At 43.3% G+C, this 14,936-nt stretch overlaps 1 protein-coding gene across 4 annotated transcripts in view; it reads left to right on the forward strand.

Moving 5' to 3' along the window:
- Window positions 1-14,936, forward strand: part of LOC118116125 (nucleosome-remodeling factor subunit BPTF-like) — a 45,972-nt gene that overhangs the window by 26,869 nt on the left and 4,167 nt on the right. For all 4 annotated transcript variants that reach the window (XM_047341833.1, XM_047341834.1, XM_047341835.1 and 1 more), the window contains 14 exons: window positions 1,266-1,396; window positions 1,734-1,848; window positions 2,054-2,271; window positions 2,695-2,935; window positions 3,213-3,490; window positions 4,266-4,379; window positions 4,634-4,795; window positions 5,646-5,728; window positions 9,875-10,100; window positions 10,286-10,611; window positions 10,793-10,966; window positions 11,174-11,366; window positions 11,995-12,079; window positions 13,816-14,002. In XM_047341833.1, coding sequence (XP_047197789.1) covers window positions 1,266-1,396; window positions 1,734-1,848; window positions 2,054-2,271; window positions 2,695-2,935; window positions 3,213-3,490; window positions 4,266-4,379; window positions 4,634-4,795; window positions 5,646-5,728; window positions 9,875-10,100; window positions 10,286-10,611; window positions 10,793-10,966; window positions 11,174-11,366; window positions 11,995-12,079; window positions 13,816-14,002 — 2,533 coding nt within the window. The remainder of the gene's footprint in view (window positions 1-1,265; window positions 1,397-1,733; window positions 1,849-2,053; window positions 2,272-2,694; window positions 2,936-3,212; window positions 3,491-4,265; window positions 4,380-4,633; window positions 4,796-5,645; window positions 5,729-9,874; window positions 10,101-10,285; window positions 10,612-10,792; window positions 10,967-11,173; window positions 11,367-11,994; window positions 12,080-13,815; window positions 14,003-14,936) is intronic.

The raw sequence follows: 14,936 nt of genomic DNA on the forward strand, positions 1-14,936 counted from the left end.
ATTCTGTAAAAGGCTCATGGAATCGTCCATACCCATAAAACGCTCACAACAGCCACAACAACAATATGTTGTCATTTTTCCTGAAACCTGAAATCCTAATTTTCCTGCAAAACCAAATTATCATTAAAAAGACTATCTCATTAGAAATACAATGAATGTATTGTTTGATAAATACCTGCTGTCACCAGATAAAAAGAGTGATATCCAACAAGGATATGAAGAAAGTGACTTTTCTTAGCTTTGAAGTAGCCATGAAGGAGAAACTAAGTTCAGGTGGAGTGTAGCCATTTAATGGACATGTGTATTTATCCAGCATGACTGTTGGGCGCCCTGTTTGTTTTGGAAGGGCTTAAGGAAGTTAGGGAGGAAAACAAGTTTACCCTGAGGTCTGCTTCCCAGACAGGTAGCCCTCTATAGTGGGATTCCATTTTTCTTTTTTTCCCTCCATTTTTCTGAATAAAAGTATACCTCTCCACTCACCGGAGTCCCAACTCCCCGACCTCTCCAAACAGCCAGTCCATAGAAACCAGTGTTTGATGTGTGCGACCAGAGCAGCTACTCCCCAGGTCTTACGAGCGGGTTTAACGTCCCTGTTTGAAGACGGAAACCCTTGATGTATAGGTTTACCTGCGTGGTTGCGGTTGAAAAACCGCAGCAACGAGGCTGCAGAGGAAAAAGAGCTGCACTCTCTGGGTTTCCATCTCTGCCATCGGCTTCACGTGAGCTCATGAAGGCACAGAGCCTGGTGAACAAACATGAAACGCTGCCTTTGTCGGATTAAAGTTTTAAAAGTCGGATCTGAATTCATGCATAATTTATGAGGGGGGTTCTGAGATGTTGGGGGAAACCCAACTAAGCTTTCAGGTAGACTTTGAAGATTTGTTTACCTGCTCGACTAATATTTACTGGCGCTGTGATCAAAAGCTCGACATCTCGCCAGGAGAGAAGCCCACAAATAATGTATTGAGTTGTGTCGGTGAAGGACCTCTGCACAACTGCTCACTGGTGACATGCAAACATGTAATTGTATTACAGACGTTGGAGCATTTTGAAATGTGTTGGTTGGATGTGTTTGAGGTAATAAAAGTCAGATATTTGAAATACAAATATCCCTGAGTTTTCTCCATCACATTTTGTATTTCTCCTGGTCCTTTGCTTATCTTTCCTCTAGTTATGAGTTCATCTTACTTAGTTATTAAAACTCCCCCCTTTCTTCTCATTCCTTCTAATTGGTTTAATCCTTTCTTCTCCTCCTATCTTTGCAGGTGTGGTTCAGCAGAAAGTGTTGGGTATCATCCCGTCCAGCACAGCGGGTGGCGCCCAGACCTACACCACATTCCAGCCACGCACAACCACACTCAACATCAGGCCCCATACCCCTGGCTCCCAGCAACAGGTACGTCTGCCGTCTATCAGCTCTGAAGCATCCTTTAAGGTTTTTATAGGACCATACTTACTATAGAAATCTCCTCCACTGCTTTCTAGTGTTTGCAAAAATCTCTCACATTACTGTTTCTGATGTCTTTATTGTTTGCACATTTTATATTTAAAAAAAATAACATATCTACTCTCTGAAAGTTTTTTTAACTTTAGAAGTCACTATTGTTTTTCCCCTTTTTGTTTTTTTCTTGTGACCTTTACCATAGACCTCAGTTTTATGTCTAAATCTGACAGGATGAACCTTTTGGCCTTGAAATATTATTTGTAACGTTTTGATTAAAATATCCTCATAGGTTCTGGCAACTGGCAGTCAGATCCGTCCAGGAATGACAGTGATCCGAACCCCCCTCCAGCAGACGGGCCCTATGGGAAAGACAATACTACGAACACCTCTCGTGGTCCAGCAAGGTAATGTTCTCCCTCTGAGAGATTGAAGACTTCATTTGAACAAAGCACAAATCACCCTCAAAGAATAACTAAATACTGGCAGCAAATGGCATCTCCTCTCTGTTAGTCAGCATGTCTGTTTGTATGAGTGTTGCTGAGCCTCTTTGGCTTCATGATTATCATCTGTGTGTCAAATATGCCTCCTCTCTCTCTCTCTCTCTTCCAGGTCAGGGCGGCCAGCAGGTAGTGACGCAGATAATCCGAGGTCAGGCAGTTTCCACGGCAATATCCGGTGCCAGCCCTGTTGCCACTGTCACTGGCCAGGGGGCAACTGGCCCCGCCACGTTAGGACAGGCAGCAGGCCAGACAACACCCGGCACCCCACGGGCACAAGGGCAGGGCCAGGTTAAATTGACCCTGGCACAGCTCACCCAGCTCACACAGGTTAGTGAGGTCACCTTAAGTGCAGGGTCAGAAGTCAACACCTCCCAAACATTAAGATAAATTGTCCCATGATGTTTATAGACCTATTACAGTGTATGAGTTATATACAATCCTTGATTGATCCTTTTAAAATTTGACTAATAATTTGCCTCTGACGGCGTAATCCATTCTCTAAGAAGAAGTGAAACATAGGAACCTTAAGAACACATGGGTGGTGGTAGGATATGTAGGTGCAATAAGATGTGAAATAATAAAATTGATGTTTAGAGAGCTAAGAAAATCAACTTTTAACAAGATGTGAATACTGACTCAATTGATTAAATGACATATTTTCCCACCTCAACCAGTTTATTTTGGAAGAAACGGCAATGCTCTGATTGATCTCTCTGCTAACAAGCGTCTTCTCGACCCTGTCTCTCGTAGAAGCAGCAGGCCACGTCAGGTGTGGATCGGCAGGCTGGTGTCGGTGGTACCCAGCAGGCTCTGACGGTTATGGTACAGGGTCAGGGCCAGACCACGGGCCAGCTGCAGGTCATACCTCACGGGGTCACCGTCATCCCAGGACCTGGGCAGCAGCTCATGCAGGCGGCACTGCCCAACGGCCAGGTGCAGCGCTTCCTCTTCACCCCCTTGGCCTCAGCTGCCACACCCACATCAAGCACAGGTATAACACAAATGTTAACCACTGTAGAACTCATTCAGCCAATCATTAACTTTGAATCAAACACGTGAAAGCAGATGTGAAAAATAAAATGTGAATTATATGTGCTTCTACTGAGTGATTTGCCGTTAACAGACAAAACAAACTGGCATAATATCTCTGATGAATGGTTTTATCTTATCCATTTGCTACATTCGGAATATGAAAAACCATAATTTTGACATTCTCCTGCTCGTTTTTAAATCCCCTCTTTCTGATCTTTCGCTCCCTGTGTCTCCAGCCAACACAGGTCCAGGTCAACCCAACTCCACCTGCACCAAAACCCCGGCCCAACCTGCCCAACAGGCAGCAGCCCCCATCCAGGCGGGTACGCCTTCACTAGCCACCACCAGCAGCCCTACTTCGGCGACCCCACAGGGCCAACTGCCGCCTCAGACGCAGGCCCACATGCCCATCCAATCACCCACTTCGCTGCAGGTTAAAACACAGGGAGGAACAGTGCAGCTGCAGCAGACGCCTCAGCTCATCAGCGTGTCTGGACTGCAGCAGCAGGTACAGGTAGGATTAGCAAAGAGACGGGGTGGTGCTGGAAAGTTAACTAGAGCCTGTCTGATTTATCGGTTGGCTGATTGAAACTTTTCACAGACATATTGGTATTGGAGTTAATGCTTGCTGATAAGTGAAAATTTGAAAGAAATTAGCATTTATGTTTAGTTTCTTAATTCAAGGTCTATATATTTTGTTGTATTTGCGTTTCATTTACATTTATTTATAATAAAGGTTATGGTTAAACTGTAAAATATCAATTCTCTATTACATTTGTCTGTCATAAGAGTTTGATAAATACATCTTATGAATCATTGCCCCCCTTTTTTATATACATATCAGCCAATATATCAGTATCTGAAATCTTTTATTCCCTGATATTGGTATCCACGGTCAAAAACCATATTGATTGGGCTCTAAAGTCCACTCCTCCAAACACCTATAGGTAAGATGACCTTGACCAACTTAGTGTCCAGCAGGAGTAGAAGATTTAACTAGTTCTGTCGTAAAAGTAAAATAAAGTTGTTTTTCCTTAAACTGTTTAAACCACATAATACTGTGAACTACTAATTTACTCTCTCCAGCCATTCATAAGTGTACGTTATAGACCATGTCTGGTCTTTGTCCCCTTTTTTCCATTCTGCAATCTGCATTAACAATTTTGACCCACGATGTAGCTGACAGTGTGATCTAACCATCTAAATAAATGCTTTATGTAAATATACAAGCAAAACCATGATTTTTGTTATTTGTTAAATTTGTGTGTTGCCTTGTGTCATGTCTGCAGGTGCTGGCCCAGCTGCAGGCCCAGCAGGGTGGAGGCTCTCTGCCACAGCACATCAAACTGCAGCTCCCCATCCAGATACAACAGACCGGGACCACCTCAGCTCAGGGAGGACAGGTAAGGCAGCAAACCTGCTAAACCACATCCAAACTTTTTCTTTTTTATAAAGCCTTGCTTTGATGGCTTTGATCACAGTAAAAGCACTGTAAAACACATTAGAGAGTGTAGTTTTGCTTTGGAATTTTACACTTTTGCTACCTGTAGCGTTTTAGATAGTATATGGCTTATTTATAATTCATGAAATCTTTGTAATTGAGTAATTACGAATTATAGGAATCCAGCTTTATGAAAGGCATGAATTGTCTGCACAGATAGGGAACGTGGTGACCATCCAGGCAGCTTCTGTCCAGGAGCAACTGCAGCGAATCCAACAGCTCCGAGAACAGCAGCAGCAGAAGAAGAGACAAGCCGCAGAGGCCAAGAGAGAGCAGGCCCTCAACGCAGCCAGCCAGAGCGACATCATTCAGAAACAGGTGTGTGTGTGTGTGTGTGTGTGTGTGTGTGTGTGTGTGTGTGTGTGTGTGTGAGTGCGTGTGTTCAGGAAGCCACCATGGCCAGGTCATCCATCTCTGTCAAAGCCCTCTGTCTTCCTGCCATCAGCTCACAAACAGTCACCATCCTCCAACATCCAAACCCTCTAACACTGTTTATTTTTACAGTTTGTTGGGTTTAATCCTTCCATGCGTGTGTGTTTTGTTTTTAACTGTCCCTGTGTGTGTATTTACCACTGATTGTACTGCATGTGTGTACATGTATGTGCCTTCCTTTCTGCACATTAGTCACCACACTTTCTCCCTTTAAAAATAATCAATTTATATCTATTTTTTGAACACACAAAACATCAAATTCACAAAATCTTCAGTTAAATATGTTATAACCAGGTTTCCACAGGTCTGAAAAGTGTAAAATTCAACAAGTGGAAATTTAGGTCTTACAAACATTCAAATATTAAACAGCACATCTTAAATACATTTAGGTATGTCTTAATTATGTTGAATTTCATTTATTGCTACTTAAAAGTCTTATGTTTAACTTGTTGAAACCTGCAGAAACCCAGTTTAAGAATATGGTCGCTTTACACCATTATTATCATTAGACATTTCCTCTCAAAATGTGAATTACTTTTTTAGGGGGCGACCTAATAAGAGGGTTAAGGCACATATAACATGGGCGCATACGCCTTGACCAGCAGGCCCAAGTTCAGCTCCTGGGTGGTTGAAACCGAAACTTAAAAATCGACTTAAAAATGTAACAATCTCAAAAGCTGTAAATATCTTTTCGGATGGGGTTTGTTCTGACATCTCTCTGCGCCGTGTGTTTCAGGTGGTGATGAAACAAAACGCTGTGATCGAGCACCTGAAGCAGAAGAAGACCCTGACGCCTGCAGAGCGGGAGGAGAACCAGAGGTTTGTGTCCAGATTTTTTTTGTGTGTGTGTGTGAATATGTAGGCATGATATTCTGCTTGTATTCTGAGTTTTATACTGAAAGCTTCTGGGTCAGAGGAAGTGTAACCAATCCAATCCAACTACACACACTGTGGCAACATGTTTTTAAAGCGACAAACAATAACAGCATAATGTTAACGGTCACTATCTGTGAAGCAGTCATGCTTCTTTGAATTGATGCCTTCTCGTGTGTCGATGTTCTGATCATAAGGAACTGTAACCTCACCTCTCGGGCAGTAAACGTGCTGTCCTCTCCTCTCTCCCTTTGACTCTGAGTCAACACCACACTGGGAGGTACTGCACAGCATGGGAACTTTTGGGTGTGTAACCACCAACAGCTGCATGTCCTCACCGTGACCCTTCAAACCTGAACACAAAGACAAATCCATTTTTAAATGAGAGGAGTTGTACGATAAAACCACACGAGGCTCGAAACGGCCCTGTCACTGATTTGAGGCGAGATACATTTTATACAAACAAGCTTCGGCTCGTCATATTTATTTTCTTTGTCGCTCCCCTCTGAGCACATTCTGTCTAAAACGGGCAGAAAATGAAGTCGTCTCACTTTTATTACTAACATCACATGCATTGATTCTGATATATTGATTGTCTGCTTTAACTTTGTATCACTCCACTGACCACCTCTCTTTGTTAAACAGCCTAGTCTTTCAGTTTTACAGCAGGGATTATTGATTTCACATTCAGATTTTGTCACACTCAAACTCCTGTGCACACACTCAGATAGCCCCTGCTTGTGTTTAGGTTTGCTCTGCTTGCTCAAACTGTGCACTTGCACTGAGAGATCGTGCGCTCACGCTGCTTCTGTGCACATGTGAAACGTCTGCACAAAAAATCCAAGCGCAGGAGATAACATCAAAGTGCAGAGAAGAAATCCAAGAGCAGACGTTTGCGCGAGGAGAAGAGCTAAAGCTGGAGTGCAGAGTGCAAGCGCACAATCAGAGCGAATTTAAGCACAAGCAGGGGCTATTTGAGTGCACGATTTTGAGTGAGTGCATTACAAAATCTTAAAGTGTAATCAATAAGTCCTGCTCTCAAACTAAAAGACACTAAAAAACAGTGACCAGTACTACTGTTTGTATACTGCTACTGTTTTATAAAGAGCCAAGACTTCTTTCCAGAGTGATGCGTTTATAGCGGAGATGTTTGTTGGCTCACTATTAAAGACTTTTTTTTGTTTAATTCTGCAGAAGTTTGTGCAGCAATTACTTCTATAAACACCCAAATAAAATGAGTGAAATCAAAACCAGTAGTATGTTTAAAAAGGCTTATTCCCTCGCTCCTTCCTTTTTCATCTGCTGCAGAGAGATTACACTCTGACCTACAGTTGACTCTGACAACCCCATGTTTATGTCCACAGACGGTCTGTCAACACTGTGCCCATTCACACGGACCTGTAATACCAAACCCAGACTACCGTGACTTCACGACAGCCGCTCTGTCTGTTGTCTGTCTCTCTGCTTGCGTTCCATCCTTTTTCCATTTCCTCATGTCCTCCTTGTCTCTCTCTTCTTCCTCAAAACCTGATTCTGTCATTTTAAGTTATTTACCTGGAACGTCAGCTTTGTTTTCCCATCCTGTTTCGTTAGCGTCTTCTGCTTTCTCACCGAGTTTGTGTTGTGTACCTCAGTGCAAGCTGCAGGAACCCTGGCCCGTCTTTGACCTCAGCAGCCATGGATGTGTTTGTGTGTCATTCACACATTTGTGCGTTGAACAAGGCATTCAGGGTGATTTTCAATCTAAGTTGTGAATGTTAGCGAACACAAGTGAACAAACTGCAGACATAGAGCCATGATTTTTCATTTTTTACACACACAATCATGTGATGAATAAAAAGAAAAGCCTGAAAAATGAGACAGGATGACGATGCTCCCATCCATAGGGTGCGAGGGTCTTGGAATGCAGTATGAAAATGATGTGAATCATATTTTGTGACCTCCACAGTGTCCAGATCTCAACCTTGCTGAGCACCTATGGGATATTTTGGACTAATGTGTTAGACAGCGTCTGCACAATCATCATCATCAAAACATCACTCTTCAGTAGAGTCCAGAGTCTTGAAGAATTTATGCCGAGTTGCATGTAACATGTCCTGGTGTCTTGTGACATGCCCTACAACAAACTAAGACATTATATGTCTTCCCTTTAATTAGTCACCGGTCTGTTCATCATATAAGGGACATTTAATTCTGACAAAGATTTAGCAGTGGAGATGGTTTTTATCTGCATTTGTATCTCCCAGGTTTTTAACTTCTTAGTTTCTTTATATTTACCTCCACCAAGGAATTTTATGTTTCACCCGTGTCGGTTGGTTGGTTGGTTGGTTGGTTTGTTTGTTTGTTTGTCAGCAGGATTACGGAAGACTGTTGAACATGAAATTTGGTGGCAGGATGGGACATAAACCAAGAAAGAACTCATTTAATTTTGTTGTGGGTTTGGAAAGAGGCAGATCCAGGAATACATTCTCTTTCTTTAAGATTGCGAGATAGGGCGTTTTTTTATTATTATTTTGCTTTACATTTTTGCAAAATTTCCCTCTGAATAATTCATGGATCTTGGTGAAAAAAATGAAGCATATTAAGTGGACTGATGTGTATGAAATTTGAATCTCCCAATGCATTTCTATTTGTTGAGTTTGAGTGTATGAACTTCCTCCTGTCTCCTGTGTTTACACGGACAGTGTGGCTTCACAGTCATTCTCTATCTGTCCATCTCTCCCCACTCTCCCGACACTCAGCCCCACTCCCTGCTACTTAAACGTCTCACACAAATAAACACGACCAAATTCTGCTCTAACAACATGTGTAACACAACAAGGGGACTAGGAATGATGACACACTTGTTTCTATAGTATTTAGGTTCAGGATTACAAACGGCTGTGTTGTTTGAATGTGTGACTCGTCTGTCAAGTCATAGAGAAAGTGTTCATACTCGTTTTATGCCTCCACGCCGGCGATTATGATTTGGGGTTGTCCGGTCGTCTGTACGTCCCATTCATGTGAGCACGATTTCTGAACAGCACCTCGAGGGAATTTCTTCTAATTTGGCACAAGTGTTCACTTGAACTCAAAGATAAACTGAATAGATTTTGGAGATCAAAGGTCAAGGTAACAATGGCCTCACAAAACATGTTCTTAGCCTTTTTAACATCATATCTCAAGACTGCCTTTAGGGAAATCCTTCTAAATTGGACCAGTTGTCACTTGGACAAAAAGATAAGCTTGGGTTTCAAAAGTCATGGTGAGCTTATGAGTCTGGAAAAAAAAAGTTTGTAGATTGAAATTGCCCTGGTTGGCGGAGGCATAAAATCCCTTTTGGAAGTTGAAACCCCGAACCATTTTCAAGCAGTACAAGTAGAAATTGTTGGTAAAAGCAAGCAGTCTGTTTTTCCCAAGGATGTTATTTGATAGTTCACAGTGGAGAAGGAAAAGATTTAAAGGAGGATAGGGATGAGATGCAAGAAAATTCCAGAACCAGAGTCAAACCCTGGACTTTGTAGTTACACAGTTTAGGGTCACCAGAAAGCCTCAAGGACCTGAAGCTGAGAGAAACACCCTCATTGTTCATTGACACGCACTACCGCTTCTTACATGCAGAAAGTTAGATGTTCACATTTTTTGAGCAGCCAACCGTCATGCAGGTTGTACTTTCTAAAAAACTGAAGCATTGTTTGGAGTAAGATTCGGCTCCTTCCCACTGGTGTGTCAGAGGGATTCCTTTCTTCCTCTGTGACTTTGTACTGACTTTCTGAATTCAAGATTCAGATATGTGATAATCCTTCCCCTCCCTGCTCTTTGATCCCTCTCCTCTCTCAGCAGGATTATTATTTGTCTTTGATTCCTTTTAAAATACATTTAATAGATCACAGCCCTATTTCACATGGTTCCTTATTAGACTCAGTAGAGCTATGTGTTTAGGTTTGACTATTCTTTTTCCTACTGCATTCAAGGGGTTCTTCAGTGCACAGTTCTTATCTCTTCTATACAATATGCTTTAATGATTCAGTGTAACTTTTAAAAGGTCAGGAAGATTTAAAAAAAACAATTGTAATCATGTCCTTTCACATTTTCATTTGTATGTCTGTCCAGAATGATTGTATGCAACCAGGTGATGAAGTTCCTCCTGGACCGGATAGACAAGGATGAGAGGCAGTCAGCCAAGAGGAGAAAAAAGGAAGAGGTGGTGGAGGCGAAAAGGAGGTTGGCCAACGCCAGCAAGCTCTCCTCGCTCCTTTACCGGCACAAAGAGAGCCTTAAGATGGAAATCCTGAAGAAGCGAGCGCTTCTGGACAAGGATCTGCAGCTAGAGGCCCAGGTAAAGAGGACGGTGGGAGCATAACAGCAGAAGATTCGGGCAAAATCTGTGTCTTCTCAATAACATCTCTTTAATCCCTTTTAAAATAGCGTTAAACAGAAATGACTGAATCTGTCAGCTTAGAAAGGCGCTCTCTATTTCTCTCCTTGTTTTGAGCCTGTCTGTCCTGACATCACTTTCCTCAGGAGGAGCTAAAACGCGACCTGCTTCGGATGCGGAGGGAGAAGGAGAGGGCTCAGGCTGCAGCCAAGCAGGCAGCCCAGGCTGCAGCCCAGGCCGCCCACAAGCAGCAGCAACACACTCTGGCACACGCACACGGCATCGCCGCTCAGCACCACCTCGCCACAACCGCCACCTCGGCACACAAGAGGAAACGGGACGAGGAGAGGGAAACAGCGACGTCAGCCAAGTCCAAGTCGAAGAAGAAATTGATCTTGGCGACTAATACGAAGGATAACAAGAAGGACACCAAGCTGTACTGCATCTGCAAGACGCCATATGACGAGACCAAGTATGATCAGGCTCATTTTGAATACTCACAATAAATACTTTATTTTAGCGAAGGGAAGCGGATGATAATCTCTCTCTCATCGGCCAGTTATACTCACTTATCTTTCAAAAGTTAACATCACTCACTCTTAAACAAGTGCAATATAACTGACAAAAACCTTTGCCTCCTTGTTCTCTCTAAGGTTTTACATAGGCTGCGACCTCTGTACCAACTGGTATCACGGTGACTGTGTGGGCATCACAGAGAAGGAGGCCAAGAAAATGGACGACTACATCTGTGTGGAGTGTAAACGGGGCCAGGAGAGCAGCACAGAGGAGTTGTTCTGCATCTGTCGGACGCCATACGACGAGTCCCAGTAAGCAGCTTCACCTGAAACCCCTGTGTGTTTGTGGGTTGTAGCACGAGAATCAAGTGAATTTAAACTAAAAAGAGACACATGGACACATATGAATAGGATTTCATCTTGCCAGTTCCTCCAAGATCTAACAAATTCTATTTGTTAGGTCTATTTTGCTAACCCCCTTTCACTTCACGACCTGAAATGAAAACGTTATCTTCTCAGGTTCTACATTGGCTGCGATCGATGTCAAAACTGGTACCACGGTCGCTGTGTGGGCATCCTGCAGAGCGAGGCCAACCACATCGACCAGTACGTGTGCCCGCAGTGTCAGTCGACGGAGGACGCCATGACGGTTTTCACCCCGCTCACGGACAAGGACTACGAAGGTCTGCGGAGAATCCTGCGCTCCTTACAGGTAAACATGAAGACATGATTACAGTGGGCAGTGCGCAGTGGATAAAAATGGTTCAATGAAGACACCAGAGAGGTTTATGACAATCATTAATCAATCGTGGATCATTTAACTTGGTCCCGTTCTTCTGGTACTACAGTTCAGTTAGAATGTTTGACTTGGTATTCTGAGGGTAAAACACGTATAAACAAACAAAAACAAATTCTGCAAATATAAAATCTGGATCTGACGCTCTCCACTAGCTAAAGTAGCAGCGATACAGTCTTGGTCGTTTTATAAGCAGCGATACCCTGAACACTAACACAGCTCCTTGTCGACCCACTACAGTGTCAGAGCAGCAAACAAAAGTGCTCTGTGTGTGTCTTATCTGATGAGTCGCCTCCCCAGAGTGCAACTTGGACAGCTGCCTGGCCGCCGCTTTTTTTTTTCTCCTCCTTCTACCTCTTCTCCTGCCATGTTATCCTCCTCTCTCTCTCTGTGTGTGTGTGTGTGTGTGTGTGTGTGTGTGAGAACATCTGTGTTGACCCACCTGCTTCCAGTGTCATTTTCATGGTGCTGTTTGTTTTTCTTCCTCAGTTTCAGCTTTCTCAAGTGTCTTGTCTTTCTCTTTATCTTTCTCCCTCCTCTGCAGGCACATAAAATGGCGTGGCCGTTCCTGGAGCCAGTGGACCCGAATGACGCCCCGGACTACTACAGGGTCATCAAGGAACCAATGGGTGAGTGGAGGAAACGGGGGACCCTGACCACGCAACACACATAGCCACAATAATAATTATTGAAAACAAGGTTTGTAAGTGATTTTTCCCAGCTTCTGTATCTCCAATACGTCATTTACTACAGCTACTCTACTTCTGTGCTCTTCATGCCTCCTTCGTTTTTTCTTTTTTAAGATTCAAAGTTAACAAAGAAATAATAACTAATAATCAAAATAATCATAATATTATTATGGGGCACTATGAAAGGAATCAGCTCATCAAATGTCAAACATTGTTTATGGACTGACCGTATTAATTTTTATGTCAACCTACTTTTAGTGTAAAATATCAGATTGTGAATCAGCCGATAGTTAATGCTGAATGAGTCAGGCTGGGATTGGGAGCAGTCCCTGTTCGGTAGATAAAATTGCCTCAGTGGAGCTGTTTTCATTCTGTAATTGCTTCAGGCAATGGAAGTAACACCCAGTCTCTATATCATACACATGAAAAACGCAGCCGCCAGGAGGCCAGCAGGGAGGAAGCCCTCCAACTCAGATCAAACCGACCTTGTAAATGGGGACTTTTCGTCAACAGGGCTTTTTTTGAACTTCCATACAAACAAACCGTTAATGAGCTGCTCCGGGTCTGCTGGGCTCCCTGTGGAAAGGGACCAGCCCCACACTCGGCTCCTGTCGGCCTGGTCCTGGAAACTCTAGCCCTTCCCTCTCGCTTCCACTGCAAGAAAAAGACCTTGTTGATTTTCAGAAAATAAAAAGAGCATTTGGCCGTGGTAGCTGCAGCCGTTAGTCGTTTTTGGAGGGTTTTGAGATGAAATCTGATGACGGAGAAGAAGGGGGTCTTTGATATTGACCATGAGGGTTTGTAAGCCCCCGGGCCAGCTGGGTGGGGGTTAAGGAGGTTAACAGTCGGATATGTTTGTTTAAATCGTAGCCCCGGGGACCCCGTGCCGAGCAGCAACCCACCGACAGCAGCAGATTATACGAAGCCTCGGCTGCTTCCTCATTAACTCTAAAATCGTATTTGTTTAGTTTCTAACTTGATTCAACCAGGTTAGTGACACTGAACTTTACTTTTCAAGGGAGATCTAGACTGATTTAGATTGGACTCTACAACCTACGGAGTGAGGACATTTTGGGAAAGTGAGGACATTTTGGCCGGTCCTCACTTTGTGACCCCCCTGGAATGGACTGTTTGGGGGTTAAGACTTGGTTTTAGGGTTAGAATTCGGTTTAGGTCATGTTAAGGGCAGGGTTAGGGTTAGGCATTTAGTTTGAAGGGTTAGGGGCTAGGGAATGCATTATGCCAGTGAGTGTCCTCACTAAGATAGAAGTACAAATGTGTGTGTGCGTGTGCTTTCTCAGGAACGACAGATAATGATGCTCTCCTCAGGAATGTAAGATCGGTCACATCTCAGTTACTGATCTGAAAGGCTGAGTAGATGGAGGTTAAAGCTGGCAGGAGCTCTGGATTTTTGCTGTCACATATAAAGTGATGAACTGTGCTAACAGGAAACATATTTGAACGTGTGTCAAAGACATGCCACATAGGCTGCAATTACTCTGCAGCAGACATGCTGATTTGTGGAAAGGAGTTGATTAGAGAAGCCATTTATCCCCTGCTGCTTCCACATATACAGTTTGTCTCTGGCAAGATCTCGCAATTAAATATGTATGGTTTATTGTCTCCTGTCCTACATATAATCATTAACCAAATATATTTTTTGTTACTTCCCTCAGACCTTTCCACCATGGAGGAGAGGTTACAGAAGCGCGAGTACGTGAAGCTCACCGAGTTCGTAGCAGACATGACCAAAATCTTCGATAACTGCCGCTACTACAACCCCAGTGACTCGCCCTTCTACCAGTGTGCCGAGGTTCTGGAGAGCTTCTTTGTCCAGAAGCTCAAAGGCTTCAAAGCCAGCAGGTAAGATGGTGATGAATGCTGATTGGAAAAAGAAAGGCAAAGTAGCAGCCGGCGACTTTGAGACAACAGACGGATGAGGTCTTTGCACAGAGAGTCCGTATTTTTCATCCAGAATAAAAAATACAAATTAATACAACCTCACGTTGGGTCAACTACGTCCACACGCTCATTAAACGTTTTGGAGCAGGTTCAATTTGCTGCGTTATTCACATGTGTCAAAGGTGTTCCAGGGATTTGTTTGCGCTGTTCAGGATCAATTGTATCACAGAAATTAGTTTTCTTCTTTTTTTGTGGACTGAGATTGTAGTTTGAAAACACTGATTTTAACTGACAACATAGAAGTATGGATGTAGCCTGAGACCATCCACCCTGCTGAATTAAATGTGTTAAGGAAAAAGACCAAGTCGTTAGCAGCTCCAGCTGTGCTGCTCTGGAGCCGACTGACCCCTGACCTCCCTGGAGGCTCGCTAGACACAGGCTTTCTACAAAAAAATTAGCAATAAAATATAGGTTCTCATGGAAAGAAACGCACATTGTCAGAAACTGTCTGAGTTCATTGACTCCTTTCTCTCTTTGATTTCCTGGGTCACCATCCTGGGTCTCTTCCAGGCCTTTAGTGTCATCTACACTTGTTTTTGGGTGATGACTGAATGCTCATGTGGCAAACAGACTTATTCTGTCTCCAAACATAAAACACTGACACGGATAAATCTAGTGACCTATTATGCTTGTGGCATTTTTGAAAAGCCTCGTTTGTTTACGCTGTAGAAGTGATACATACGTGTGTGTTTTTTCTGCTCACAGTTTGAGCTTTTCGGTCCCACCCATTTCACACACATTCAGGCTTCAGTCAGCTGATTTTACACCTGTAACAACATGTCAGCTTCCAGCTTTCACCGTGTAACGAAGCTGCATTCTCTGTTTTCTCTGTAAC

The sequence above is a fragment of the Hippoglossus stenolepis genome, chromosome 2 (genome assembly GCF_022539355.2).
Source record: "Hippoglossus stenolepis isolate QCI-W04-F060 chromosome 2, HSTE1.2, whole genome shotgun sequence".
NCBI classification, from domain to species: domain Eukaryota; kingdom Metazoa; phylum Chordata; class Actinopteri; order Pleuronectiformes; family Pleuronectidae; genus Hippoglossus; species Hippoglossus stenolepis.